Source organism: Thunnus thynnus, chromosome 18 (assembly GCF_963924715.1).
Source record: "Thunnus thynnus chromosome 18, fThuThy2.1, whole genome shotgun sequence".
NCBI classification, from domain to species: Eukaryota; Metazoa; Chordata; class Actinopteri; order Scombriformes; family Scombridae; genus Thunnus; species Thunnus thynnus.
Window position 1 is genome coordinate 23,857,420 of NC_089534.1, and position 27,797 is coordinate 23,885,216.

Below are 27,797 nucleotides of genomic sequence, written 5' to 3' on the forward strand. Positions count from 1 at the left end.
CGAGGAATTATCATCTTTGGATATATTTTTTAAATCAAAATAACTAGCTAGCTGTCAACTGCTAGCTGCTACCTGCCACTGATACCAACCTTCCAAAGGAGAAACTGTGCCGAGGAAGCTAACAGAAGAGTTATTTTGTGAAGATAAGAAGAGGAATGAAGGGGCCCTTATTGATGGTGTTCTCTCTCTCTCTCTCTTTCTCTCCATGAACTAGTGTGATGGTGGCGCAGCTGACGTTTGCAGCGGCCTCTCCTAGCTTGTAGCTCCATGTCTACGTCTACGTCTGTGTCATCGTGTGGAAGACAAATATGTCTATGATCGTCAGTTTAATTTGGACATTCGTAACAAAGTCATTTGCTACGAGAAGTACTGGCTGGAAGCTAAATCAGCTGAGCGTGCTTGGTCTGCTACACCCAGTGGACCCAATGAAGACCACGGCCTTGCCTGGAGCTGCACCGGAGAGGAAACATGGAAAGCGGTGTGACAGGACGCAGAAGCCGGGCGAGCACGGAGGAGTGACATGCAAAAGCTGACAACATAAAACTGAGACATGTACTTTCTTTATCCTTTCTGTTGTTGTTGCACTGCTATGGGCTGGGAGGAACAACATTTCATTTTTTGGTGTGTGCAAATACACAAGAAAATGACAATAAACTAAATCTTGAATCTTGAATGTATTAGCATGTGCACATTAAAGTACTTCTCCACCTCGCTTATTGGCGAGCCTGAGTAACCCTCTCTTTGGTCTGTTCAGTAGTCATAACTTCTGTTGTAGTTTACTAATTGATCAAAACACCTGAAACCATATTTTTCCTGACTAGATCAGTGCTATGATGACGATGATGTAAGTTGTGCTTTCAACCATAGACCATTTAGAAAGGAATTAGGTTCAATCATGGGCCAGAATTTTTTTGCATTATTTATTGTCGTGGTACAAACACAATGAAAAAAATATATGTTTTATTTATTTCTTTTAATTCATTCAGGAATAAAATTAATTTATAAAACAGGTGTAGGGTTGTATCAGAGGCCAGATACCCTAATTCCCATTAGTAAGTGAGGACAAACAGAGTTACAGCAGTTTATGTCATTGCTGTAAAATGATTCATGAACATGAACATAAATGAGACTAGAAATGTTATTGATAGTTTATCCACTGCTTCATTTATGAGACATCACAGGATCATAATTATTTGCATTTACATTGTTATCTACTGTAGATTTATGAAGAGTCATGTGAAAGTTTGGATGTAATCTATAAAAGAGAAAACCTTTGTTGGGGGTCAGATGTTTTCGTTGGAGGGACAGATTTGGCCTACAGGCTTCTATTTGCCATCAACAGGTTTAGAGAATACTGTGCGTATGGAGGGACGGTTAAGACGTGGATTAAGCTGCCAAGATGGATTGAGGAGTTCCTGTGGATGTCTTTATACTGTTATTCTGGTAGAATTACCGACTTATTTGAAGTAGTACTTGAAGGGGCCTTGTTACTTTTCAAGCAATCAGTGTGCAGAACACACACACATCTTTCATGTCCAGGTGCTGAGTCCAAGAAATTGTAGATACTTTCTGTTTCCCAAGGACTCGCAATGCTGTAAAATGCTCCCTTCAAGTATTTTTCCTTATTACATTTAGAAAGAGTACAACGTTAAAGAAACAATTTAGGCTCCAAGCTGTAACGTCTCAATGTCATAAGATAAAGATGTCCAAACCATCACTATAACCAAAACAAGTCTGGAACACCTCTACCCTTAACCTTATAGTGTATTATATGTGGAATTGCTTTAGCTTCTTAATTCAGAATACTCCTCTTATGCCAGATTAATAAATATATATGAATAACATAGGAAGATTTCTTCGTCAAGAATCTGTCATAGAAACTGGTCATTCAAGTTGACCGCAACCACATCATTGCCTTGAACAGGCAATGTTCAAGTCTACAGGGAGTGTTTGATACTCAAAAATGATCACTTTAAAATATATTTTTGCCCCTCATAAAAGAGCTGCTACCTCTTCTTTCTGGGACTTAGTTTCATCCAATTTGATGCTGAACGGTGCCCACTGCATCATCTGAAGGCCACACTAGACTAAAGGTTGTGTATGTTGGGCTGGCAGCCAAAGTTGTGGTCTGGCGGCCTCGCTTGAACTCTCACAGGATTCCTTTTTAATTTCAAACCACCATTGTTTAATCGCGTTTAATCAGACAGCAGCAGACAGATTGCTACTGTATTGTGGAAAGAATTGGATGAAAGCCAACTGTATGGTTTTGTACGTACAACATGCAGAATACAAGGAAAGACCACACACAAAGGTAAAAGTTCAAGTTCTCACAATCAGGGTTTATTTTGCATTTAGTATATTGTGTTCAAATTTTTTTATTATGCAACAAACAAGAGGAACACTGGTGAGTTACTTCATGTGGAACATCAATCTTCATTCACAGCAATATTTTAAAAGAGTCAAAGGGTCAAAGTGTGCAGCCTGGAGGCCTTCATGGCTTCTGTTAATGTCTTCCAGTTGAGTGTGAAGACTTCTGAACACTTCATGTCTCTGCTCTTGTTTTCAAAGCTAAATATCCGTCCACATGCCAAATCACGCGTACTTCATAATGATAAAAGACTTCAAAAGAAATGAAACTGAAGTATATCCAGTGCAAAGTCCATACTTTCTGTCATGTTCTCCAGCCTGTATCTACCCTTCTAACTGTGAACTGTGGATTGAAAAGCTCTAAAACAGCGACTGGCCCAGATCGTTTGATTCTTAAAGATTTTCTTTTAGCAGTAGTCTCGGCCTCTACTTCATCTTGTTAATCCAATGTACATTACGCCCATCATCACTCACACAGACTCACGCACTCGCACACATACAACATACATTCAAACAGCTCTGCTTTAAGAGATTACAGAGATTACACAGGAATTACACGATCAAAGTCATTGAACCTGCGTCGCCCCCCTTGCATGTGTATGCTTACTAGCTTTGAAAGTGAGACAGGGTGTGAATCACAGTGTGTGTGTGTGTGTGTGTGTGTCCTCTCTTTTCTCAGAGACCTGCAGGTTAATCTCCCCTTGGGGTGCACTGCCAGAGCGGCGCACTCTGCTGGTTGGGACAAGAACAGCAAAAAAAGGGAAACACCTTTTCAAGCATAAAAACAACAATAAAACACTATAAATGGACATGTTTTGACATTTCACGCAGGATTATTACACATCGTTAAAATGCATTTAATATATGTCTAGAGGAAGGTCTTAGTTCTGGACCAGAGAACCTGAAACAGGCTGTAATAAAACTCATTTTCAGTATTTCTTTTCAAGCAGCCCAGTTTGGATCTTGTGATGCTTTCAGCTGTAGTAAAGATGTACCAACAGCAGCACGGTTGACCCGTCAACACATGTCAGGTGTTTACACATATTCAGAAGAGAAGAATACAATAACCTGAAGTAGAGCGAGACAAAAGATGGATATTACTAAAGATTGAACAACCTGAAGCTGAGGTCAAAGAGGCAGGAGGGAGCCGATCAGAGCGATGTGGTTAGAGATACCCTTTGAGCTGTGGTTCATGGGGTCACAAGATAAACTTCAGGGGTCGCAAGATGGTTAAGAGGATAGTTTGATTAACTTTAGTATTATCCCAGTGTGAGCAGAAAACTTAACATACACAATAAAAAAAACATACACATTAAGACAGAGAAGCAATCTGCAGCGATCCAATACATAGTCCACATATAGCATACATCCTTTGAAAAATACACAAGACTACTCCACAGCAGCTCATGATGTAAAAAGACTCAGTGTGAGAGAAGACAGAATGCAGCAGAAATATACACAATATGATACTTTCCACTGTGCAGCACGAACTCTAATACTGCTGAGAGTACCAGGAGTGATATGTGTAAAACATACACATTTGCCTCCCTTGCGCTGCGTGTGTGTTACAGAGTGCTATGATGGGATAAAGGAATTCCTCACTCTGTTACTTTTAGTAGGAAAGCAGTCTTTGCTCCAGTCTTTGCTTTTTATCTTGTGAATTACTTGATTGTTTTACCTGTTCAGGTGTACAAAAATCATTCATATAAAACAAAGAACAAATAAAAGGCTCTTTGGATTGACAGGTCTCAACTGGTAGACATGATGAAGGGTACTATAGCATGTAAACATCCCTTCATTTGAAGTGATTTGCTAAGCAAAAAGGTTGGGAACCACTGTCTTACACTATAATTTCTTAGCAAAGCTCTTGATATAAATTCAGGGGGCGATGTAGCAGCAATACATGATAGATACTAGGTCATACTGTCTGCAATAGTAGCACTGAGGGAACAGCTGCATCTCTGAAATGACTGAAAGTCATACTAGAAACAGTATTTGGTCCACTTGACACTGTCACATCTAACCAGCTATAGTAGCTCTGTCAGTTTGTTTGTTTCTTTGTATAACACTGTATTACATTTGTATTGTACATGTACGGTATGTCAGTTTTACAGTTAAAGAGTATTTCATCCACTGTCTGACATTAATTACAACTGGCTGCGGTGAGAATAAAGCCAACAGGTCAAAGACTCCAATCACAATCAAACAAAGTGAGATACATCTTCTGTTTTAAACAAACAGCCAAAACTGAACCCAGCGAGATAGTTGATTAATTTATAAGTCATAAAAGTCAGATTTTTACTGCCTGTTGCATCTGGATTGAAAAGCTGCAGGATGTTAAAAGAAAAAAAAAAAAAAGATACACACAGACATGAAGAAGAGGAGGAGAAGGAGGAGGAAGAAGGGATGATGAATATCTGAAAATACGTTTTGCTCTTTCCTCCCCATCTGCACATCACAAAAATAACTGGATGGGAAATAGTCAAAAGACTTTTAGCTTCCGTGTGATCTGCAGGAGCACTTCAGAAACTCTTGAGTAGAGAAGTTAATGAACATCGATCGCGCGCGCGCACGCACGCACACACACACACACACACACCATAAGCTCAATGATCCAACAGCTGCTGAAGTTAAGTTTTAGAGATCAATTTTACAGCTTCGGTTATGGCCGGGCGATGGCTGTAATCGTCTCTTCAAAATATTGTTAATCATTCACAGCAGAAGACATTTAATTGATTGCTTGAACGGAGAAAAAAAAACCATCAACAGATGACTTTTTAACAGCCGATCACTTCAAGCTTTTTATTTTTTTTAGTCTATACATTTTTTAAGGAGTTTTTTTTTTTTGGTCTTGTTTTCATCCTAAACCCAGAAATCAAAGAAAAGAGGTCACGTTTTAAATTCCCACAATAACAGACAAAAAGCTGTGATCTCCAAACGCAGTGCTTATAATTATTATTATTGCCATAAACAGGCCGAAGGATTAACCATGTATATCCAATATGTTAGTGAGTGGCCGTCCGTTGGCAGCAGATTGGCCTTTTCTTTAGTGTTTTCGCAGCAGCTGACACGTGTCTGCTCTGAATGAACTTCTGAATTGACTTCGGGAGTAATTACAGCAACAAAGAACAACAATTAAACACGCTAATTGGCAACACAAACCGGCGATGATACCCGGTGGCTGCCTCTCATGGCAGGTAGTCTGAGCACCCATGTTATTCTTGCATTTAGGGACTTCTGGGTGTTTTTTTTTAAAGTGTTTCCTGGAGAGATGGAAGGTCCTTGAAGTAGCCGAAATGTCCTGCGGCTGTGTGTGTGTGTATGTGTGGGTGGGGGTGAGGTGGGAGGGGGTGTCACCCTGGGGCGATAATAATTAATAAGATGTATGCACTTGACAGGACCTAAATGTATATTTGTTTTAATCCACAAATTCGACAGTAAATCTTAGGAAATGGGGAAAAGAAAGACAAGTAGGAGGGAAAAAAAGTGCCAATAATCCAGATTTTATGTGTTTTTTTTTTTTCAGTCAATCTGTTTCTCCCTGACTGTCCGTGTAACAGCGACCACCTGTTTCCTGCCTCTCCTCACCTCACGCACTGCATGGGGAGAAATTAATTTGCTGCAGATCTTGAAGGCTTAAACAAGGCAGTGACGCCCCGGCCCCTCCCCTCCGCAAACCGACAAGTAAATCCCCACAATTAGCAGATCCATATTAGCATATTAACCTGTGCTTCCTTCCGAGGCGCATCCTTTATGTAGGTCAGACACCATTTTCTTAATTGCTTTTGCTGTTGATGGAGGACAAACATCTTCTGGGCCGTTTGTTATGTTGCCTTCATTATGCCAGTCGTTATTTGGGCTGGAAAGGTGCAGGCCTACACACACACACACACACACACATATACACACACATACACACACAGCTAAAGGCTGCAGGACCGAGTTAACGGACGCTCTTGGCCATATGAGGTCGGTGTCTGATTAAAACCAAAACAGACTCATAAACAAGGCCAACACATGTGCACATAGACAGGAAGCAGACAAGCGTTGTGATTTTTGTAGTTGTGCTTTTCCTCCAACTGATCTATTAGACGCACTAATGAAGAACGACTTTGTAAACACTATGCTCCTCTTGCACTATATGTGCATATATATAGCCTGTTTATATGAGGCGTGTAAAATATGAAACAGGGATAAACATTAGCCTGTATAGCCTATCGGCCCATTTTAACACAGCATTGATCCCTATATACTCACTAAACTGCACCATCACTTGCTGTAAGTGTTACAATCTGACACAATAAGCATTAAAGCCTAGTGCTTACACTGGTAGCGATAGGCTACATGACTGCAGGCTATATAGTGATCTATTATAAATAAATTGTTTCACTATTAAACCATTTAAACCAGTCAGGGTTGATGGTCAATCTAAGAAGAGAGAGAGGGCTGACATCTCGCTTGATAACATAGAAATGTGAGTTTTTCCCGCTATAAACTTGTTTTGAACGTGTTTTAATTGAAACTGCTGGATTTTGAAGACATTATGCTGGAGTGGAGATTAGATTATTTCTTTACATTTAAACCCTGAGCTGCAGTAAACTCCCTTCATTTAAAAAAAATATGTCATCAAAAAGACCAAAACTGAGGATATATCCATATGATCTGATACTATTTGTTCAATATAAAAGAAGTCACTTATAAATAAGTAAAAGGTTACCAGATTTTCATTGTAGAAGGAACTGTGGTCATTAATCTTCCCTGACATGATTGTTTCGTCATTTCTCCCAAATACATTTCTACAAATATCGCGCGAACATTGTCCTCCACTGAGATAATAAAGGTCACATTATCAGTCTGTGCACACATGACACAGCCTACTACATGCCCATATGAGCTCAAATCCTAATCTTCTTGCTCTCCATGCTGTCTTATTTTCTGACACTTGCTCTAGAAATATGACAACAGGGCCCCCTGCTCTCTGCAGGAGCAGCGGTCCATCCAGAAACCTTGGGGCTGATCTAAATTCTCGCCTCTGGGCTGTACTGTGCGGGGTTTCGGGCCTTTCCCTGCCTCGTCAGGCGGCAGATGGACTGGCTCCTGTCCGGAGATCAGTGCGCATCTGGTGCGGCGCTCCCAGCCCCCGGTAAAGCGGGGCCACTCGTCGGCATTAAGCCCTATTAGGACCGTCTACCGTGCAACTGGTGCCTCGGGTTGGCGGCGACGGTGGCTGCACACCCTGCATACATATAACTGTCTCAGGCAGCAGCATTCACCACCAAAACCTCCTGCCATAAATAAACTAAATCTGACTCATGCATTCAGTGGTCTGTTAGGACTCTGGTCAATGGAGTGTGCAGATTTTTGGGGGGGAACCCTCCTCTAATGTGAATTTCATCGCTTCTAGTTTTTTTTTTTGGAGCTCATTTAAATGCATTTAAAAGTTGTTTTTAAATCCAATTAGACCACCAGGTTTGACCAATTCATCTTTTAAACCCACAACACCTGCTATGTTTTCAGTTAAATATCTGTCTTCTGATGATGATTTAAGGAGAAACAACTATTCCACTGAAGGCCTGTACTGTACGTCAGCATGATTTCCCGCCCCAGAGTTTGATCAAGCTTGGCCCCCCTCCCATCCTCCAAAAAAAAAAAAAAAAAAAAAAAAAAAAAAAAGTTGAAATCACAACTACACCCTTGTACTCCTCCAGGTGTGATTGTGGTTTCCAAACATCCTCTTGATATTTTCTGTCCAAAAAATAAACCCCCCCCAAAAAAAGCAGAATCTGATGATCATATGATCACATTTAGAATCACTTAAGGTACCTTAATTGACATCAAAGCTCTCTCTATCTATCTTTGCCCGGTGGCCTTCCCATTCATCCCTCCCCCTCCTCCTCCTCCACCTCCTCCTCCTCCTTCTCTACCCCCCCACCCCACCCTCCTCCCACCTCTTTTTTTTTTTTTTTTAAATACCTGGCGTGCGACAACCGGCCTTCACCGGTCTCGTCGTGCAGAGGTTTCACGACGAGCCTCGAGGCAAAACAATCGGTAACGGTTAATTAAAATATAAAAGGCCTTGAGAACTTTTTAAAGGAGGCTATGTAAGGCGACCCCTGCACCGCCTGGGCCGTTTGTGTTTGTTATGTAGAGGTTGTTTTTTTTCTCTCTCTTTAGATGTGACTGCCAGACTATAGACTAAATAGTTTTGATAAAGAAAAAAAAGGAAGATGTTGCAGAATATTATAAGCTTGTTTAGGGCCATTTGCAGCGATGCCACCAGTGATGTAGTGGAAAATATATTAACACCATGCACCATATGAAGAAAAATCAATAAAAACTATATTAAAAGGGGGAACAAGTCGACGTTTTCTGATATATTAAAAATCCAAGTTATTATTATTATTATTATTATGGTCGATGAGGACAGAGAGACGCATGCAGGAACAGATGGGAGGGGAAATAGTTGTTTAATTAAAGTGCAGAGTCAATCCCGGCGTCCCGGCGTCAGCACGGTCACAGTCTGCACTTTAATAATATCAGAGTCGCTTTGGTTACAGTTACAGCTGAGTAGGAGAAAAAAAAAAACATCCAAAACAAGACTGATTAGGGCTTATCTCTGCTCTGGGTTGAGCTATTGGTCTCTCTCTCTCTCTCTTTCTCTCTCTCTCTTCTCTGTGTGTGTGTTGGCTGGTTTGTTTTGAATGGCAGAAATCTGACAGACAGTAGAATAAGTCAGTGGAGTGAAGTCAGACCTCCATCATCTCCTCCTTCAGTCCTTTATTTTCATTCTCTTCTCTTCAGGCTGTGGCTTCTGCTTTCACGTTTTGTATTTCTCTTGCTTCCCGGGTGGCCTAAGGGCAAGGCAGCTATAGGCTATGTGTTTGTTTCTGTATATTTATTTATACTCTATATAGGCTGGATATTTTTGACTCAAACTCATTTTTTTTGGCTCAGTACACCTGTTACTATTTCACTTTATTATTAACCTGTACATTTGAAATTTAGCTGTTTGTGTTATTTCACCTGATTACTCAATTTTGCCTTTAACCTATAAGCATTCAGACAAATGTAAACACACTGGAGAAAAAAAAACCCTCCTCTACTATCTTTCTCTACAACACCACAACGGTTCCGTTCAGCTGGGCAGGACCACCCCGAGGGCGCGTGCTCAGGTGAGTTACAGCACGAGGAGAAAGGCAGGAAGAGAGAGAGAGAGAGAGAGGAGAGAGAGAGAGAGAGAGAAACAGAGAGAGAGAGAGAGAGAGAGAGTGAGAGAGATGAGAGAGAGAGAGAGAGACGGGTCACGAGGCTGACCGACTGACCGATAAGGGGTCCCAGCTCTGATTAGTCAGTCCAAACATCACAATAATAAAATAATAATAATAAAGCAACACTCGCTATCATCCGTTATTCGATCCAACCATGCACGCTCTCTGCTCACACACACACACACACACACACACACACACACACACACACACATACAATGCTGATTTAAGATGAGAAAGGGTCTCGTGCTTTCGTCGGTTCTTCACAAAGGCAAAACTCACAGTAGCATAACCCCCCTCCCCCAATAAAAAAAAGAAAAGAGAAAATCAAAAGCTGTTTTCCATGCATGAGGAAAAATAACAAAAACCAAAAAAAAAAAAAAATAAAAAATAAGGACAAGTCCTGTAGATTTAATTCAGTCCACTGCAAATAAAAAACAAACCATTAAAGCCAAGATAATTACCCTTACTGAAATATAGATTTAAATCAAGCTATAAAAATGTATAAACTTTCTAAAATATATTTCTCATCAATATCTTTCTCAGTATATCGAATGAATCTGTGCTGAAAATGTTTGTGCACAGATGTGATCATTGTGAAATCCGTACACCAGTAAAACAGCCTGAAAATAATAATAATGAAAATTCACCTAATAACATCTGCAGAAAGCGTCAAAAACCCCGTTACAGGATCAAATTCCTCATGGAAGCTCCCTACATTAACCACAGTCTGGTTTTAGAAACAATCGAAAATCCTTTTTTTTTTATTTCATTCCGTGGATAATTATCGAAATTAGCTTTATAATATTGCAAAGCAAACTTACATTTCCGTTGAAAATCCGTACATATTTTTGTAAAAAACGACTTAGCCGGTGTGAATGAAAAAAAAAATAGAAATAATAATAACACGACGAAACCGAGCAGAAGAGCTTGTGAAAATACAAACGGGTCAAAAAGGAAAATGTCCACAAAAAGCGTAGAACATGTTGAAAGAAGCACTTGGTTCCTTATTAAGGCGAAGATACAATATTTATTCCCTGTCTCCTGGGATGCTCCGCTCCGTCTATTGTCCTCCCATTCCTCAGTGCTGATGCTTAATTTTCAAAACTTCTATATTACCAAGGGACCTACGACATCAGCCGAGAAATACCCTGCAAGTACAAAATCCGTGAGCCAGCCCCGTCCGTGCAGAGGGGAGACGCTCGCGTTCCGCCAGCTTTCTGCCGTTACCGAGAGCGCGCGAGGGGGGACTTTTCCATTTCTATCGCTTTTTGGGGATTTTAAGGCATTTTTTTTTATTATTATTCGATCGAGCCAGAGAGAGGAGGAGAAAAAAAACACGGGTTACTTTGGAGAAAGCACAATGTCAGCGACCTTCCCCGGACTTGTCCACGACGCAGAGGTAGGCTCATTTATTTACTTATATTTATGAAATTACAGAATGTGAGCAGTAGGAAAATATTTGGTTTTAAACTGAGTTACGGAGTCATGTCGAGGTTTGCTCTCCGGAAAACTGGAATATAACGGATTTATTTTCTTCTTTTTTTAAAAAAAAAAAAAGAAAAGAAATAATATGCATGTAGGGAGAAATGAGTCGTGCATCTGACTGGAGCTGCCGGTAAAAAAACGGAGCTTTTTATTAGTGTGTGGAAGCAAATGAGGCTCGTGTGTGAGCCGATAACAGTGTGATTAGAACATTTTAGGGCGGAACACTCTCCGCTGTGTCTCACTCTGCTTACCTCCCATCCAGTATGAGCGAGAGAGCTGGGACAGTAAATTTGCCAGCAGCTCGGTAATAATAATAATATATAACAGCACGCCTTTTAAAACGCTGTAAGGAGAGTGACAGGCATGCCAAAGGGAGGAGGAAAAAAAAAATACCGATGGCTCCTGTTGCCGTGCGCTCGTTCCCCTCCCGGGCGTGTGGAAATGACATCTCCTTCAGGTGGTTTAAAGTGGGGGTGAAAAAAAAAACGCTTTGAGTGTGTGAGTTGTGTTTTTGAGCGTGTTTGGGAAGGCAGAGAGAGGAGACACCGGCTGATGCTAAATGACACGGCTCATATATTTCCCCGTTTCTTTATTATCTTGTAGATACGTCACGACGGATCAAACAGCTACAGGCTCATGCAGCTCGGTTGTCTGGAGTCCGTGGCCAACTCCTCGGTCGCCTACTCCTCCTCCTCCCCGCTCACCTACCCGGCGCCGGCGGGGACGGAGTTCGCCTCGCCCTACTTCTCGGCCAACCACCAGTACACGCCCCTCCACCACCAGTCCTTCCACTACGAGTTCCAGCACTCCCACCCGGCCGTGGCCCCGGAGGCCTACGGGCTGAACTCTCTGCACTCGGGCCAGTACTACCAGCAGATCCACCATGGAGAGCCCGCCGACTTCATCAACCTGCACAACGCTCGCTCGGCCCTCAAGTCCTCGTGCCTGGACGAGCAGCAACGGCGCGAGCTGGGCTGCCTCGACGCTTACCGGCGCCATGACCTGTCGCTGATGACGTCACACGGCTCCCAGGCCTACGGCGTCGGTATGCATCACCCGGACCAGAGGCTGCTGCCCGCCGCCGGCCTGGGCCTCCCTACGCCCGCGGCAGACGACCTGCAGGTACCGGCGGCCTCCATCTTTATTCCCCTTTAATTCACAGCTTGCCTTCACCTCAAGGCAGGCACATTATTGTCCTCCTCTGCACTTCCTTCAGCTTCTCCTGCCTGGTTTACCATTTTTTTTTTACACTGCTCCAAATGATAGAATAAGATAGGATAACAGACCCTTACAGCTGCTGCCACAAGGCCCAGTGCCCCAGTACCCCTGCCCCACTGGCCTACTATTGAAAAACTCCCCCCCTATTGTACCAGCCACACAGCAGTTCCAAAATATTGAACAGAAAGACAGCGCCAGATGTCTGTCTGCCTGTCTGCTTCATCTGTCTATTGTCTATGACACTGACAAGGCTGTATACTGTTTGGCCTGTAGGTTATCTCCAGCCAATGGTTCTGTCCCACTGTGGAGTAAATAATATTGGATATCATCTAATTTTGTTGCCAGGAATAAGGAGGAGGAAACCAAACGTGACTGTACAGCAGGCTAAGTAAATGTCAAGTCTGCACGGCACCGTGCCCCTGAAAGGCAGGCCTGTTTCTAAAGGTTAATTGACTGGCAGTCTATACAATCCTATTGTGAAATCCGCCCTTTATTTTTCCACAAGCACACGTGACCCATATTTTACATAATTCTTTTCGATGCAAAGAAATGGTCGAGATGAAAACGGATTCGCACGGTTCTTGAGCTTGTGTGTGTGTGTGTGTGTGTGTGTGTGTGTGTGTGTGTGTGTGTGTGTGCTGAGGCAAAGAAAAGCCGCTGGTTTCTCTATTCTCCGGTAAAGGGCGGATTAACGGATCGGGGTTCAGGGCACAATGCCCAGCTCGAGCGCCATAAAGCACCGTAGTTTATCCAATTACCGACTTAACGTCAATCAACTTTGTTACTTAAACAGCGACATCTGAGCTGGTTAAAACACGTCTCTAGTTAAACACACTTTAACACACTGACAAATAATTTCAGTCACGTTAACAATTTAACTCACTTCAAGTTCAGCTCGATAATAATAAATCTCGCTTTCATTGACATTTTAGATACCACTGTTCACAAACAATTAATATAACCTAAAGTTTTCAATATGTTTAAAATGATATTAACAATTATATTATTTCAATGATGATAAACAATAATATTTTTTTCCGAGAAGTAGCCTAATCAGAATTTATTTTATTTATATTTTACATAAAAAAAACATTACATTTTCTTTTAATGAGTTATTTTACTTTATTGAAAAGGTGTGGCAGCAGCTGAGGATGAGTATTAAAATAAAAAATAATGTAAACTGGCATTTAATGTGAATTATAATTATACATGCAAGATTTTTTTTATTTGTCTTTATGTTATTATGAACTATTTTTATTATTAGATTTGCTTGAAATTTAATTATTTGAATTGCATGATAATGACAACAATATGCAACTAATCCTAATTTATATTTGTTGTTATAATAGTAGTCCCCTAAAATTAATAGTGCACCCAGGTCATGTTGACATTTTATTTTTTTATTAATTATTACCGCAAATAGCATATTTATTTAAGCTGTCGGGACATTTAAAAAAGTGCAGGTTTGACCCTTTATTGAGGAGAAGAAAGAAACGTCTCGTGAACCTGAGCTTGCACGAGGCGGATGTATGAACGTGAACAGATGCGCCTATGGTCTCGTGCAGCCCGGTCGCATCTTTGAGCGCGTTAAAGAGATTTTCATGCCGAACAAAAGCAGCTGCCACACCTTTCTCCCGTCACTAAGCTAATTCATGCAAGACCTCTGCGTTTTGTATATTGATTTTATAATCACTTTAGCTTCGGAATAGAAGAAAAGAAACAGAGCAGGAGCTGGTTAAGAAAGAGCTGCAACAAGCTCCTTTTCTCCCCACTTTATTTTAATCAGGGGGTTCCGCGCGGGCCAGGCCTCGAGGCTCGCACGGGGGATTAAGTGTTTTCTGAATAAAAAAGCGCGTGTTCCCCTTTCTTGATGACATTGTTGATAGCACGCGAGTCTGATCTGGACCAAAATGGCTGCGTTAACAGGTTTCTATAAAGCTACAGGCCCATATAGCTACTGTGTGCTGCTTGCTGTGTGTGTGTGTGTTTGTGTGTGTCTGTGTGTGTGTGTGTGTGTGTGTGTGTGTGTGTGTGTGTGTGTGTGTGTGTGTGTGTGTGTGCGCGCGCGCGCGCGCGCTGTAGATATGGAGAAATCCCCAACAGGTTGGTGCTGCATCCAATTCTGGACACTTTGCCTCATTTCTCAGTCTGGACGAGCTGTTCTGTAAAGCTCGTTTCTGGGTGAACCGTGAGCTGCATCTTACTGCCCTCAGTTTTACTCAAAGCCTGCTGAGTGATGTACACTTTCTAACTAAAAGAGCTCCCGCCAGTAGAAAACGATTCAAAGGGCGTGCAACAGGACCAATTTTCAGAGGCTATAACGTGCCTTTGTTTACTCCTTAAGGATCTAAACCTAAGGGTTAGGGTCCCCCAAAGGGGTCGCAAGATAGATCTGATGAGATGATTAAGGGGATAGTAAAAGACTGAAAATATAGATAGATAGATAGATAGATAGATAGATAGATAGATAGATAGATACATAGATGGACAGATATTCTGCTACAAAAAAATCTGTTTATTTTTCTGATTTTTCTATCCTATTTTCTTGTGATGCTTCTAAATAATATTCACATTAAACAACCTGAGAAGGGAAAATCATTCATACTGAATTACAACTATTACAACAGATAAGTTGCTGTTTTTCATGGGGACACAAGTCAACATCATCTATAGGATTTACTGGACATTCATATAGTCTTTATAATGTGGTGTGAAGAGTTATTCAGGTATGGGGAGTGCTACTATTATCATTCAGCTTTATTCATCACTGTTTCCTTCATTCTAATACACACTTTTCATTGTATGATATGATGGTGTTACTAAAAGCCTTGTTTTCTGTATGAAAAAGTATAAACGCCTCCATTCATTGATCATAAAGCATCTCACACATCAAGAAAAAAAAAAACGAAAGCAACGTGATGTGGTGCTGTAGCTGTTGCCTGCATGGCGGCTAGGTGAACTGTGCTCCAGCAGTGTAAAACCTGGGTCTCTGCTCGTCCTAATGAGTGCGTGTCTCTGCAGGGCTCCGTGGAAGCGCAGTGTGGGCTCGTGCTGAACGGCCAAGGGGGCGTCATCCGGAGAGGTAAGGCCCCCCGATTACTTTCACCGGAGGCCGTGAACACTCACGGCTCGACACGACAAGACAGCGAGCAGACAGACAAACAGGCGGAACACTCCCCTCTTGTCTGCTGTCAACATGTTACAGCGGGAACGGCCCCATTTTCTCGCCTATTTAAACACTAACACACTGTACAAGCGGCGGCGGCGGTGCTTCCCATTTCCACTCTGAAACGCACTGTCACTCAACACTCAGCCGTCGCTCCAAACGCTGTCTGAGAGCGATAAAATGTTAACGTCATGAATTCATCTGGCGCCAAATTAATATAGACCTACTATATAATACTGTAGTGAAATGTGTATTTAACATATTATATTCTATTGTCACACAATAGACACAAACATCAGATATATCTCTTTTTTAAAAGTCAAACCTGTAGGCAACATTTTAACAGTGTAGACTGACGGCTTGTTTTTGTTTTCATGAAATAAACACACTACTCTGATTTAATATTCATGTTTATTTTTGAGATCATACACTGCTGATGAGCTTATCTCCTGTAACAAAAATTAAAATAGGAATACACCTACTATTGAATTTATTTAAGCTATAACTATAACCTATATAAAGCATAATTTAACAGGCTCTAAACTGATTAATAATTTGACAGCAGGATTAAATTATTCTTAATTTCAAAGGAGTGAGGGTTAATTTAACAAACTGATACCATACCAGTTGAATTATAGGTCTATTTTCAATTAAAATATCAATTTAACTATGTAAAACAATGTGCTATGCTAACAAATTTGCGTGAAGCTGATCAATCAAACATATATATTTTATTTTGCTGTTCTGGGTATTTACATATTTGTTTGCCTCTGGGCAAATCCCGTTTCCTGTTGTATTGTTTTCTTTCATGTGTTTATGTGTGTGCTGTAATGTAAACCATGTCTCAGGAATAATCACGTATTCGGAGTGTAATAATTCTTGTCTGAGATAGCAGAATGAATCCCAGCGTTTTAAAAGCTGGCTCTTGAAGGCGGCTCGGGTTGACTCTTCAGGGGGGGAAAGGTGTGGATGTGGACTCGGCCTGCACCTGCACAAAGCAGGCCGGCCACTTTCCTCGTGAGTGGCTTTAAACACGCTGTGCATCTGCGTTTGCTCCATCAAAGCCTGCTCCTGTTTTTTTTTTTTTTTTTTTTTTTAGTCGGGACTACACACACATACACACACACACACACTCATGTGTAGTGTTCTATATAGAGAGGAAGGCTGTGTCTCGGGTTTAATTTTTCATCAGCTCTGCCTAGGTGTTGGGGCTTTTCTCTCGGATTGACGCGGGAATCCCTTCGCTATCACTTTCGGTTAATGGTGCGCCGTATTTGGCCCTGAGCTCAGCCGCTGCAACCATCACAACCAATAATCTTTGCTTTACCTCCCGCTCCCGTATCGATAGCTTCTCTCGCCTCGGGCGGACGCTTTGATATGCTAATGCCGAGCGGGGCCCCGGATTCAGCCGAGATCATATTAATGTTGTTCTTTCTGACTGCGGCTTTGGCGGCATGAATATTCACATAACCTTTTTCAAAAGAAAATCACTCAAGAAACGCGGATCCTACTTAGGAGGAGTCGTCTGTGTTTTTAATCACCCTGCTATCCCTTTTCCAGTTCAGCTCTAACAGCAGCCTCACAGATCAAGCTGATCTGTCAGACGCGCGCTCCCGCCACTGGCTCGTGCACGCGCACCTCTCTTTTTCTGTCAAGACATTGGCGGGCTTTTATGAAGCTATAAACATTGTTGTTAAAACATCAGGAGAATGACATTTGGCCCGTGTCTCTTTTTCTTTAATTTTCGTGGCAAACTCGTAAAAGGCGCTTGATTCCGCGTGTGATCCCGCCCGCCGCTCGCGCCGCAGCCCGAGGCTACTCTCCGTTGCTTAAATACCGTTATCGCCTCTGGGCCCGCGCGCTCCACTGACTGCACTACCGGCAATAGCTCTTTTCGATTGCCCTTGGCAACATAAAATACAAACTACTTTGAATCAAAACATTTTTAGGGGAATTAATATGATGTGAACCCGCGGCTTTCAGAGACGCGCGCCCCTGTCAGAGCGCGTGAGTCTGACAGACAGGTCTGCCCGGTTTGTGTCACATATAGACACACACACGAGCCGGACTTCACACGTGCACGCCACACACACACACACACACACACACACACACACACACACACACACACACACACACACACACACACACACACATAGCCTAACCAATAGTATCAATCGATTCCCTGCAATCGTCTATTCTTGACAGCCTGAGTGAAAGTCCCATACAGCTTTCTACAAAGTGCTGCCCGCTGGAATACATCAGGCTTTTATTACCACACTTTTGTGATGTCACACTTGTGCTGTGGGCACGAGTCGCTGTCCAGGTGCTGACATGGGGAAAAAAAGGCGCAAGCCGCTGTCCATGGTGCTGAACCTGGATGACATGTTCCTGAAGCTACATGTCTAACTGCCTTCCTGCGGCTAGAAAGAATGATACGAAACTAGTGCATTTCTGCTGATTGTGAATAATAGATTCTGAGAGCACAAATATAGGTTACAGTTGGATATATATGAGGCTCAGTTGGTGGCCAAATTGTCCACATTGCCCCCGAAAAGATTGGCGTGCGTATCTCCGCCTGCAGCGTTGTTCTGTTCGGCCTAAATGACATCCTTTTCTTCATTCCATCATATCCAGCACGGCCTAATAACAAAGCGACACACCCTGCTGTTAGATTTGATAATGAGGCAGATGAATAATAGAATATAGCCTACAGTACATCAGACAGAAACCTTGCGTTTCAGCTGCTTGGGACGTTAGTTCAAGTGAAAGTTTAATAATAATACAGAGCAGTCGATATATTCCAGGAGGATCCAGCAACACTCATTCAGATGCAATTAAAAATGTGAAAGAGCCTTCACTATCACAACCGCAATCATTTATTCAGAGTTTCAGGAGTACACAATGAAATCAACTCGGCGGTTGGTGGAAGGTGATTAAAGGAAGGTTTTGTTTCAGCCTCCTGGGATTAGAGCAGGCAACTCTTACATACAGACAAATATTGAGTTGAAACAAAAATATAAATATATGTACATAGTAAAAAAAAAACCTAAATATAATATTTAACTGGTGAAAAGGAGTCTGATGAAGTGCTGAGGGAAACACATTGATCATGCTAGTGTTGATTAAAGATGCTTGATCAAATGTATTTTTTATGGGCTGAGTGCAGTTACTATCACAGTCGTTTTTGGCTCAGTTTTGTTTGGATTATATTAGTATTTAAACATATATTGTGCACACAGCTATACGGTGTGCAGGGATGATATAGGTAACGAACTAGCAAGCTCAAAATAGGCTTCAATTAGAAGCTTGCAGACTGGTTGCACCGACACATTAGAAAATACAGAAGAGACTTTGTGTTTGTCTTGTTCGCAGATGCATAGCTGCTTTTTATTCTTTGTATAAAGTCCTGATATGTGGGATTCTTTGCAAAGTTCATGCAAAGTTTGTGCACAGCTGAGGGAACCCTCTAAATTTCACTTCACTTTCACTGATGGATACATGGTTATTTTATATTTTTATGCATCCGTTTGTTTTTGTTTTTTTGTTTGTTTGTTTGTTTGGGGTTTTTTTTAGACCAAAACAAGAAAAAAACATTTTGAGGATTTTTCTATGAGTCAAGCCTCTTCAAGGTGTAAATGGATTTTTATTGGATACGTTCAACACAGATATATTATTATAATTACATTAAACGTTTGTTTGTTTTAACAGGTTTTTTAGCTGTTGTGGTAAAAAAACAAAAACAAAAAAAAAAAAAAAAAAACCAAACCACCTCTCATTACTACAGGCATACATTGCAAAAACTAGCAATTCAAAATTAATTGCTCCTTGTCTGGCTGCTGGATGGAGCAACATTTATTATTATTATTATTATTACTACTATTATTATTATTATTGTGACATATTGTCTTATTGCTAAATGCCCTAAATATTACAAACACTCATTATAATTTACAGCTCTTGGATAAATCCTCCTTATTATATTGATGACCTTTTGGTCAGTATCTAATCAAATGTGAAAACATCCCTTTAAGTATGAATCTTCTCATTATAACTGCAGTATATGTCTGCACAGTAGAGCTAAAAGTCATTTGCAGGGGGTCATTACTTCACTGACAGAAGATTGGTGTAATGCTCCTTTAAATGATGATTTGTTGGTTGTGTTAAACCAGCAGGCAGGAACAACTTCAACATGCAGAATAACTTAATTGTTGACATTTTGCTTTTTTAAAAAAATATATTTTAAATCAGTGTTAGTGAATCAGTCTTGTGGATGTTTCTGTTGGCAAAGTGCAAGAAAATATTTATAAAACCCCGACGACAAAGGAGTCTCTCAAAAGAACAGTTTGGTACATTATACTCTGTGTATGATAAAACAAAACACAGATATACAAACGGAGTACAGTGAACAATAAATCATCTCAATCATTTTGAGATGTTATTTCTGATAATAACCTAAATTAGCAACCTAAATAATCTGTACAGTTTATTATTTTTAGCAATGTATTACAGCAATGAAGTTTTCTCAGTTCCACTATTCATTGTATCAACTTGATGTCAGTTTACATCATGGAAAGACATGCTATCTATCAGTAGAGGAATCATTCACCCATCACAGTATCTACATGATAGTTGATCAACAGGAGCTCGTTACTTATAGTTCCATTAAACACTTTTGGCTTCAGTACAGCTGTTTGACTTCAGAATAGTTGGATTATGCAGCAAAAGCTGTTTGCAATAATCTGATGACAGTTTCTATCCACTGAAGTTGTCTTAAAGATGGTTGACATGAAGCTGTGCTCGCTGTGTGTGTTATGAGGACATCCAACTTTAACCAGTGCTTCAGCTGATGCTAAAATAATTAGAGCTGCACCTAACGATTATTTTCATTATTGATTAATCATATGGTCTATAAAATATCTGAAAATAGTGAAAAATGACTTATAAATTTCCAGAATCAAAGGTGACGTCTTCAGTTGTCTTGTTTTGACCGACCAACAGTCCAAACCCCAAAGATATCCACTTTACTACCATAAAAGACTAAAGAAACCAGAAAATACTCACATTTGAGAGGCTGGACACAATTAGGGCATTTTTTCCTAGTTGCAGATTTATTTTCTGTCTACCGACTAATCGACAAATCTCTACAGCTCTAAAAATAAATCGATTGTTGAACTCTTCCTTTAGATGTTCTAGTGACGCCGCTGCTGGAGCTTGTTGTAACAGGTGTGTTGTGTTTGTGTGCAGGGGGAACGTGTGTGGTGAATCCCACAGATCTGTTCTGCTCGGTACCGGGTCGACTGTCGCTGCTCAGCTCCACCTCCAAGTACAAAGTCACCATCGCTGAGGTGAAAAGAAGACTGTCCCCGCCAGAGTGCCTCAACGCCTCCCTACTGGGCGGAATACTGCGCAGGTCAGTACGAACACACACGCACAAGGCAGAAATCTGACGGCCATATTTCTCTACTGGCTCTATGATAAGTTAAGAAACAATATTTAAAGAATTGTTGAGGCTAAAAGGATCCTCTAACAACAAAAACACCTTAGGTTGCTCAACGCTTTACTTACTTTTCCCACCTCTGTATGCAGCTGAACAAATATTCTGTAACAAAATATTGTTGAAGTAAAGAGGCGAGTGTGACAGAGGGGTATCTTAAAAGTGAAAACACTTTTTTTTTAAAAAGCACTAATCCGGCTGGTGAGGATTGAAGAGCGCCGCCTGAGTCTTTGTAGCCCTCAGATGAAACGGACGATATATATACAGTAGGGCCCACAAAGACTATTGTGGGCGAACGAGGGGCTGGGGCTGCACGCGCCGCCATGCCCAGGGAGCCAGAGGGAGGCGAGACCAGGCCAAAGCATGCCAGGATCAGAGGAACCAGAGGAAAGCAAGAGTTGCCAGCGCTGTATTATTGATGAGGCAGAGAGAAAGGGAAAGGGGGGAAGAGGAGAGAGAGAGAGAGAGAGCAGGGAATATGGCTGCAAGATTAGGCATCAACAAAGTGGAAAATGTGCAAAATAGAGGTGTTTATCATTGTGTGGAGTGAATTGTGTTTTCTGTGTTGGAGTTGTGTCATCTGCCAAAGTATCAGAACCCTTTTTTTTTTTTTTTTTTAAATACAAAAGTAAAAGTAGAGAATTTCTTCTTGAGTGGAACAGGAAGCTGATCAAACATCCCAAAAGGATCATTAAAAAGTTTTTATCAGAAGTGAAATGACACACCGTATACGAAGCTAGCAAATATATTGTCAAAATTAGACATGAAACACCAGAAATGACACGGATGCTGTTTTACTCCTCGCTGATGATGTACAGTCAGAGACATAAACGCTCAAACAATGAAAGACAGTTAACTCAAGGGGATGTGTATCCTGAAAGTATATATTAAATATGCAAATGAGCTTTAATTAAAGAATTGAGAACATGACATGTTTTAATTTTTTCACGCTTTGATTTTATGGCTTTGTCAAAAATAAAGACAAATCTATAGTCTTTCATCCTTACTTGCAAGACACAAACATTTCATCTAGAATCAGGAGCTCATATCATATGATTTGTATTTTGGTATAATTTCCTTGAAAAGTGATTGGATTATGAATGATGATAGATGAGTCTTTTTTTTATGTTTCACAAAATATTTGTGCTAATGTGGTGATGTGGAGTACAGTATGTAATGTAAAGTTATTTTACTTTTCCGTAGAGCAAAGTCTAAGAACGGAGGCCGGTGTCTTCGTGAGAAATTAGACCGTCTAGGCCTCAACCTGCCGGCAGGACGGAGGAAAGCTGCCAACGTCACGCTGCTCACCTCCCTGGTGGAAGGTAAGGGAGTAAAAGGTTTTATAAAATTCTTCCAGGAAGTATTCGTTTCATGCTCTGATGTATTTATATTCAATCCCTTTAGCGCTTGTCTCATCAGTCTGTTTTTCTGCTGTTCGTGTGCAGGTGAGGCGCTCCACCTGGCGAGGGACTTCGGCTACACCTGTGAGACAGAGTTTCCCAGCAAGGCGGTGGGGGAACATTTGGCGAGGCAGCACAGTGAGCCGAAAGAAACCAGCGCACGCAAGAAAATGGTTCTGGCTACAAAGTGAGAATACACACATACTGATGAAAATAAAATAACAGCAACACACTGAAAAAAGGTTTTTAAAAGCTTAGATCATATTACTTCTCCAAAAGATATGTTTTATTCTCACATTCACTTCATGATTATGATGAAAGGATGTTCATGTTTTCATCTCTTGGCCATGATTATCATCAGGTCAAACAAAACATCCTCTGCTTATGTTATCACTTCACCTGTTTTCTATTGAAAGTCATTTTATAGCCATTAATTAATACTATCTACTGCGTCTAAGCTCCTATATTGACGTAATTCTTTGATAAAACTTATCGGACCAATGTGTTTTACAACAATAAAGCTTGGTTTATTCATTTCTTATGACAGGGATAATGCATATCAGTTACATTTCTGAAAATATGCCAGAGTTAGCCAAAATGCTCATTTTCATCTGGGCTGTAAGCAAAGATGGATTTATAGAAATCTAAACTTTTGGTGAATAAAATGTCACAGAAATGTTTAAAATAGACTCAGTATTTATAAAAACCAGTCAAAAAGAGGCCATAATATCAGATCTTGTTGTTGTCATTAGTAAAGACATGATCCCACTGCCCTCTGCTTGTGTTTATTTAACAGTATGAGCAACATATATGGTAAATTCTTACAGAATTTTGATGCAGTGAAGTGAAACAGTTCAAAATCTCGTCCAGTCATGTTGACTTCAGCACTGACTAAACAGTTATGAGACAGTCTGGTCCGGCGTAACAAACCTTTGTACCTAAATATGGCAGCGAAATGAAACCCGACACTTCACCTGCAGAACTTTTAGCATCATGTTGTGAAAATGTTCTGCTTGTGTTTTTGTTCTGACATTGAACTCAACTTGCTCTTGCGTGTAGCCGTCCATCAACAGTTTTCTGAGGAGAAGTAACTTGAAATAACACGTGGGTTGATTCAAACTCCTGAGGATAGGTGCGAGAAAGAAAAGAAAAAAAGAAAAAGACTCAAATTGCGATGGTGGTGTTGGAGACAGATGGTAAACCCTCCCTCCCTCCTTCTGTCTGTCAGGCAAATCTGTAAGGAGTTCCAGGACTTGTTGAGCCAAGATCGTTCTCCTCTGGGCTCCTCCAGACCGACCCCCATCCTGGACCTGGACATCCAGAGACACCTCACACACTTCAGGTAACAACTACGCACACGCTATGTGTAGGAAATGAACACACAATGATTCCAGTATGGAGTCCCTCTTCACTATTAAAACTACCCGGCGCAGACAGTTTTCTTGCTGCTCTCCATTTTGGCTCCGACCTCTTTGCTATTTTCCAAAGATGCAGCTGTGCAGTTTGTTATTTGGCACAAACGAAGGAGGAGGAGGAGGAGGAGGAGGAGGAGGGAACAGCGGCTTATTAGCAGAAATGTCACATCTATGGCGTCATCCTTTTGCAGAATATACAAAGTTTTATCAAACCTCCAAAGGGAGACGCACTGTAGCACTGCTGGGCCTGAGAAACAAGACGTGATCCTGGTTATATAAACACAGTTATGACAGACTGAACAACACAACCCTTCTGGCAGCTAGTGAGTCCGGTTGAGAGGTTACCAGGCGTTAAGCTCTGATCAACCTGCCTGAGCATCTGAAATCAATCAGTATCATATTGTGAATTGATTCCTAAAGCCTGTTCTTGACCATTTATCTGATTTACCAACAAATGTATTCTCTATTCTTATCCTGAGATCTCATGGTGCTTTCACAGATTTTATCTGAGATTGATTGTAAGGAACTTTTGTGCACATTGTTTTACAATAGATATAGAAACTGGAAAAAATGGTAAAATGAAAGGAGCACTCTGATAGATTTTGGTATGCAAACTCTTTTTGAACTTTGTTTTAGGAAAATCAAATACAAATAAGTTTAATTCTGACTTTTGATCACTATAAATACCCACATGGGATTTTGAAGATGCAAAGAGTTACTGTATGTTTTGAAGCCATCATGTAGGATAATATCTTTATTAGCACTGCAAGTAAATCTTATTTTCATTGGCAATTAATATGCCGATTATTCTCTCAATTAATCGTTGAGTCTATAAAATGTAAGAAAACACTGATACATTTCTTTGCGCCCAAGCGATGTCATCAAATATCTTGTTTTCCTCAATCAACAGACCAAAACCAGAAGAAAAATCTGTTTACTTGACAAAGAAAAGCAGGAAATCCTCATAATGTAGGAAGTAAAAGCAGAGAATGTTTGGCTTATTTGCTTGAAAAATGACTTAAAAGATTAATTGACCATCAAAGTAGTTGCTGATTATTTTGTCAATCAACTATCGATTCATTAACAAACCATTTCAGGTCTAATTAGTGTGTCATATGTTTAAACCTGTCAATATTCATGTCCTAGAATTGGATAAAACAGTTGTAGTATTCACTGTTTCCCCGTGAATTATAGTAGAAACAGCATTTAGAGCATCATAAGATATAAAACTCTTCTCTGACAGACTATAGAGACTCTTTTAGGTGGATTACAAGTTCCATAAAACAGAGAGAGGAAAGTTTGACTGCAGGTTTGCAGGCTGATGAAACAAAAAGGGAATCTGCACCACAAACTAAATGTCCCACTTTTAAACAAATCTAAATGAAACAAAGGTTCGTCACTGTCCTGATGATCATTTCTGTTTCCTCGCAGTCTGATCACTCACGGTTTCGGCACGCCGGCGGTCTGCGCAGCTCTCAGCACCTTCCAGACAGTCCTGAGCGAGATGCTCAACTACCTGGACAAAAACACGAGCGGGAAAACGAGCGGACCCACCGACCAACAGATCAACAACAGCTCGGAAAAGTCGCAGCTCCGGAAAACAGCCGAGCCCCAGAGCAAAGACGGGAAAACAGAAAAGACTGAGTAGCCCCCACCCAACTGGTCCCCGTGCCTTGGAGTGCTGCGTTTAGGAGTGTGTGTGTGTGTATGTGTGTGTATGTGTGTGTGTGTGTGAGGGATTTGTTATTTTATATGCATTAATTTGTCTTCTTCGGGACAATTCATATTCATGGTTATTTATTTATCTTATGTTGAAATGTAACACTAAACCTGAGCTGTCCCAGACAAGACATCCTGATGTGTGTGAGCAGAAATGACACATCCTATGTTAGTGTGTGTGTGTGTTTGTGCATGTGTGTCCGTCATAGCAAAGGAGGAGCCTCGCCATGGAGACGGCTTTGACTCACCTGAGACTTTTATTTCTTTATTTATTCATTCTGAAAACAGGAAGTGAACATGGACATGCTGACATCACAGTTTTCCAGGACAGGGGTGGGTAACTGCCAACGCAATACAACACATTTTACACATCAAGGGTTTGGAGATTTTTTTTTACTTTAATCTAGTTAATTCAGGTGTGGATTTTCTGCAAAAATCAAAAATCTGAAACACTTTTTTTTTTTTTCTTCCTCTGAAGGTTCTTTTAATCTGTTTTGTGTTCAATTATTGAAAGAAATCTGTTCAATCTGCCAGAAAAAAAGTCCCAGTTTTGCTCAAATTGTCAGCGGACTGAAGTGAAATAAATTTGAACCTCCTAACATTTTTCACTGATAACATTTAAAACAACTAACCCAAACCCTTATACACACACACACACACACACACACACACACACACACACACACACACAGTCTGTTTTACAAACCCCCCCCACCCTCGTGTACCTGTGAGAGCACTTGAACCCACCGAGCAGACTTATTTCTATTCTCACGATCAGTGCCATAGCAACCAGTGTGTTTACCATGTGTACGACAGAGAAAAAAGAGACTGTTTTTTGAACGTGACGCCACTTCCCCCGGGGTAGGCTACACTGCAGCGTGTGTGTGTGTGTATGTGTGTGTGAGTGTGTGAGAGAGATAAAGAGAGTGAAGGGTCCGACTCAGCCATTTTGTAAAAGGTGACTTTGCGGTTGCCGTCGTTACTCCTCCATGTGCATGTCTATCTTTGTACACTCCCCCCCCCCCCAGATCGCAAGTTTAGCCGACACGAGCTCTCTGACTCGCCCATGAACATTTGTAAAGATAATATATAAATATTTAAATTACTTTTCTTGTAGGCTTTCAACTATATATATGTTAAATCCCTACCTTCTAAAATGCTGGTGTTCAATAAAGACAGTTGTGTTCTACTATTTACTCTGGCTTTAAGATGTGGTGCACACACACACACACACACACACACACACACATATATAATAAACATACTTGCACAGAAAAGGAGGCAGTAGAGCAAGAAAAGACTAAAGAGAGGCAGCGCAGATCAAAGCCAGCTTGTGTGAATTATCCATATGAGTTCACAGTGTTAAAATTACAAAAAGTCCTCTGTTGTGAGTGAAAGGCTCTACCTACAAAAAAAAAAAAAAAAAAAAGTTCAAGAGCCTCCTTTGTGTGCACAAGCATGTGTGTTTTCTTTCAGTTTGAGTGACTTCTGTCAGGTTTTCTGCTTATTTATATTTATAAAAAAAAAAAAGATGATAAAAAAACAGAGAGAGAGAGAGAGGAGCAGCTGCCTGCTAGCGTCTCCATCCAGGCTCTGTAGGTTGTGTTTACTCTTTAATATTCCAGTTCATTTAAAAGGAGGTCACGTTCACTGTGTATCACGGAAAAATACATAATCAGACAGGATGCATTTACAGTGATGCCTGCGCTGGTTTGTCACCTTGAATCAATACGAGTGAAGCCTCAGGTGGGATAGAGGTAAAGACGGTGATGTAAAGAGAAGAAGACACGGGTGCAGGATTTTCACGTATTTGCAGTTTTTTTTTCTGTTATTGTTTGGTCTTGTGTTTGGCAGATGGTGTTACCCAGAGAATATGTCTATATGTGTTATGATCCGGGGGGGACAATGCCGGGCCGCTGGTGATGCATTGCAGAATGGCCAAAACATGCACAGTGACAAGTATATTACAGTTTTCTCTCAGGTGTTGTTTTTTAAAGCCTTTACTGCGATGCATTATTGCCTGGGAGCAACCGCTTCCTCCACAGTCTATCTATGAATACACTTCTACTGTAGTATTTCTATCCAATATAATACAAGACAAGCAAAGCAAATATCCAGTTACAAAAACAAAAATGATTCAAACACGTCCTGTGCAATGCAACCAACAGTTTGCTTTAGTGCAACGATTAGTTAATATGCCAAACATTCTGTGTTTCAGCCTCCAAAAATTCTGGATTTGCTGGTTTTCTCAGTTTTATA

The 27,797-nt window shown here is 40.8% G+C and overlaps 1 protein-coding gene across 1 annotated transcript; it reads left to right on the forward strand.

Annotated features, from left to right (window-relative positions):
* The first annotated feature begins 8,331 nt into the window (after positions 1-8,331).
* On the forward strand, positions 8,332-26,730 carry tfap2d (transcription factor AP-2 delta (activating enhancer binding protein 2 delta)). The gene is given in 7 exon segments (XM_067572209.1): positions 8,332-12,245; positions 15,363-15,423; positions 20,755-20,920; positions 22,208-22,326; positions 22,450-22,591; positions 23,633-23,746; positions 25,251-26,730. Coding segments are annotated over 7 exon segments (1,389 nt in total). The 5' UTR covers positions 8,332-11,675; the 3' UTR covers positions 25,468-26,730.
* The last annotated feature ends 1,067 nt before the right edge of the window (positions 26,731-27,797 follow it).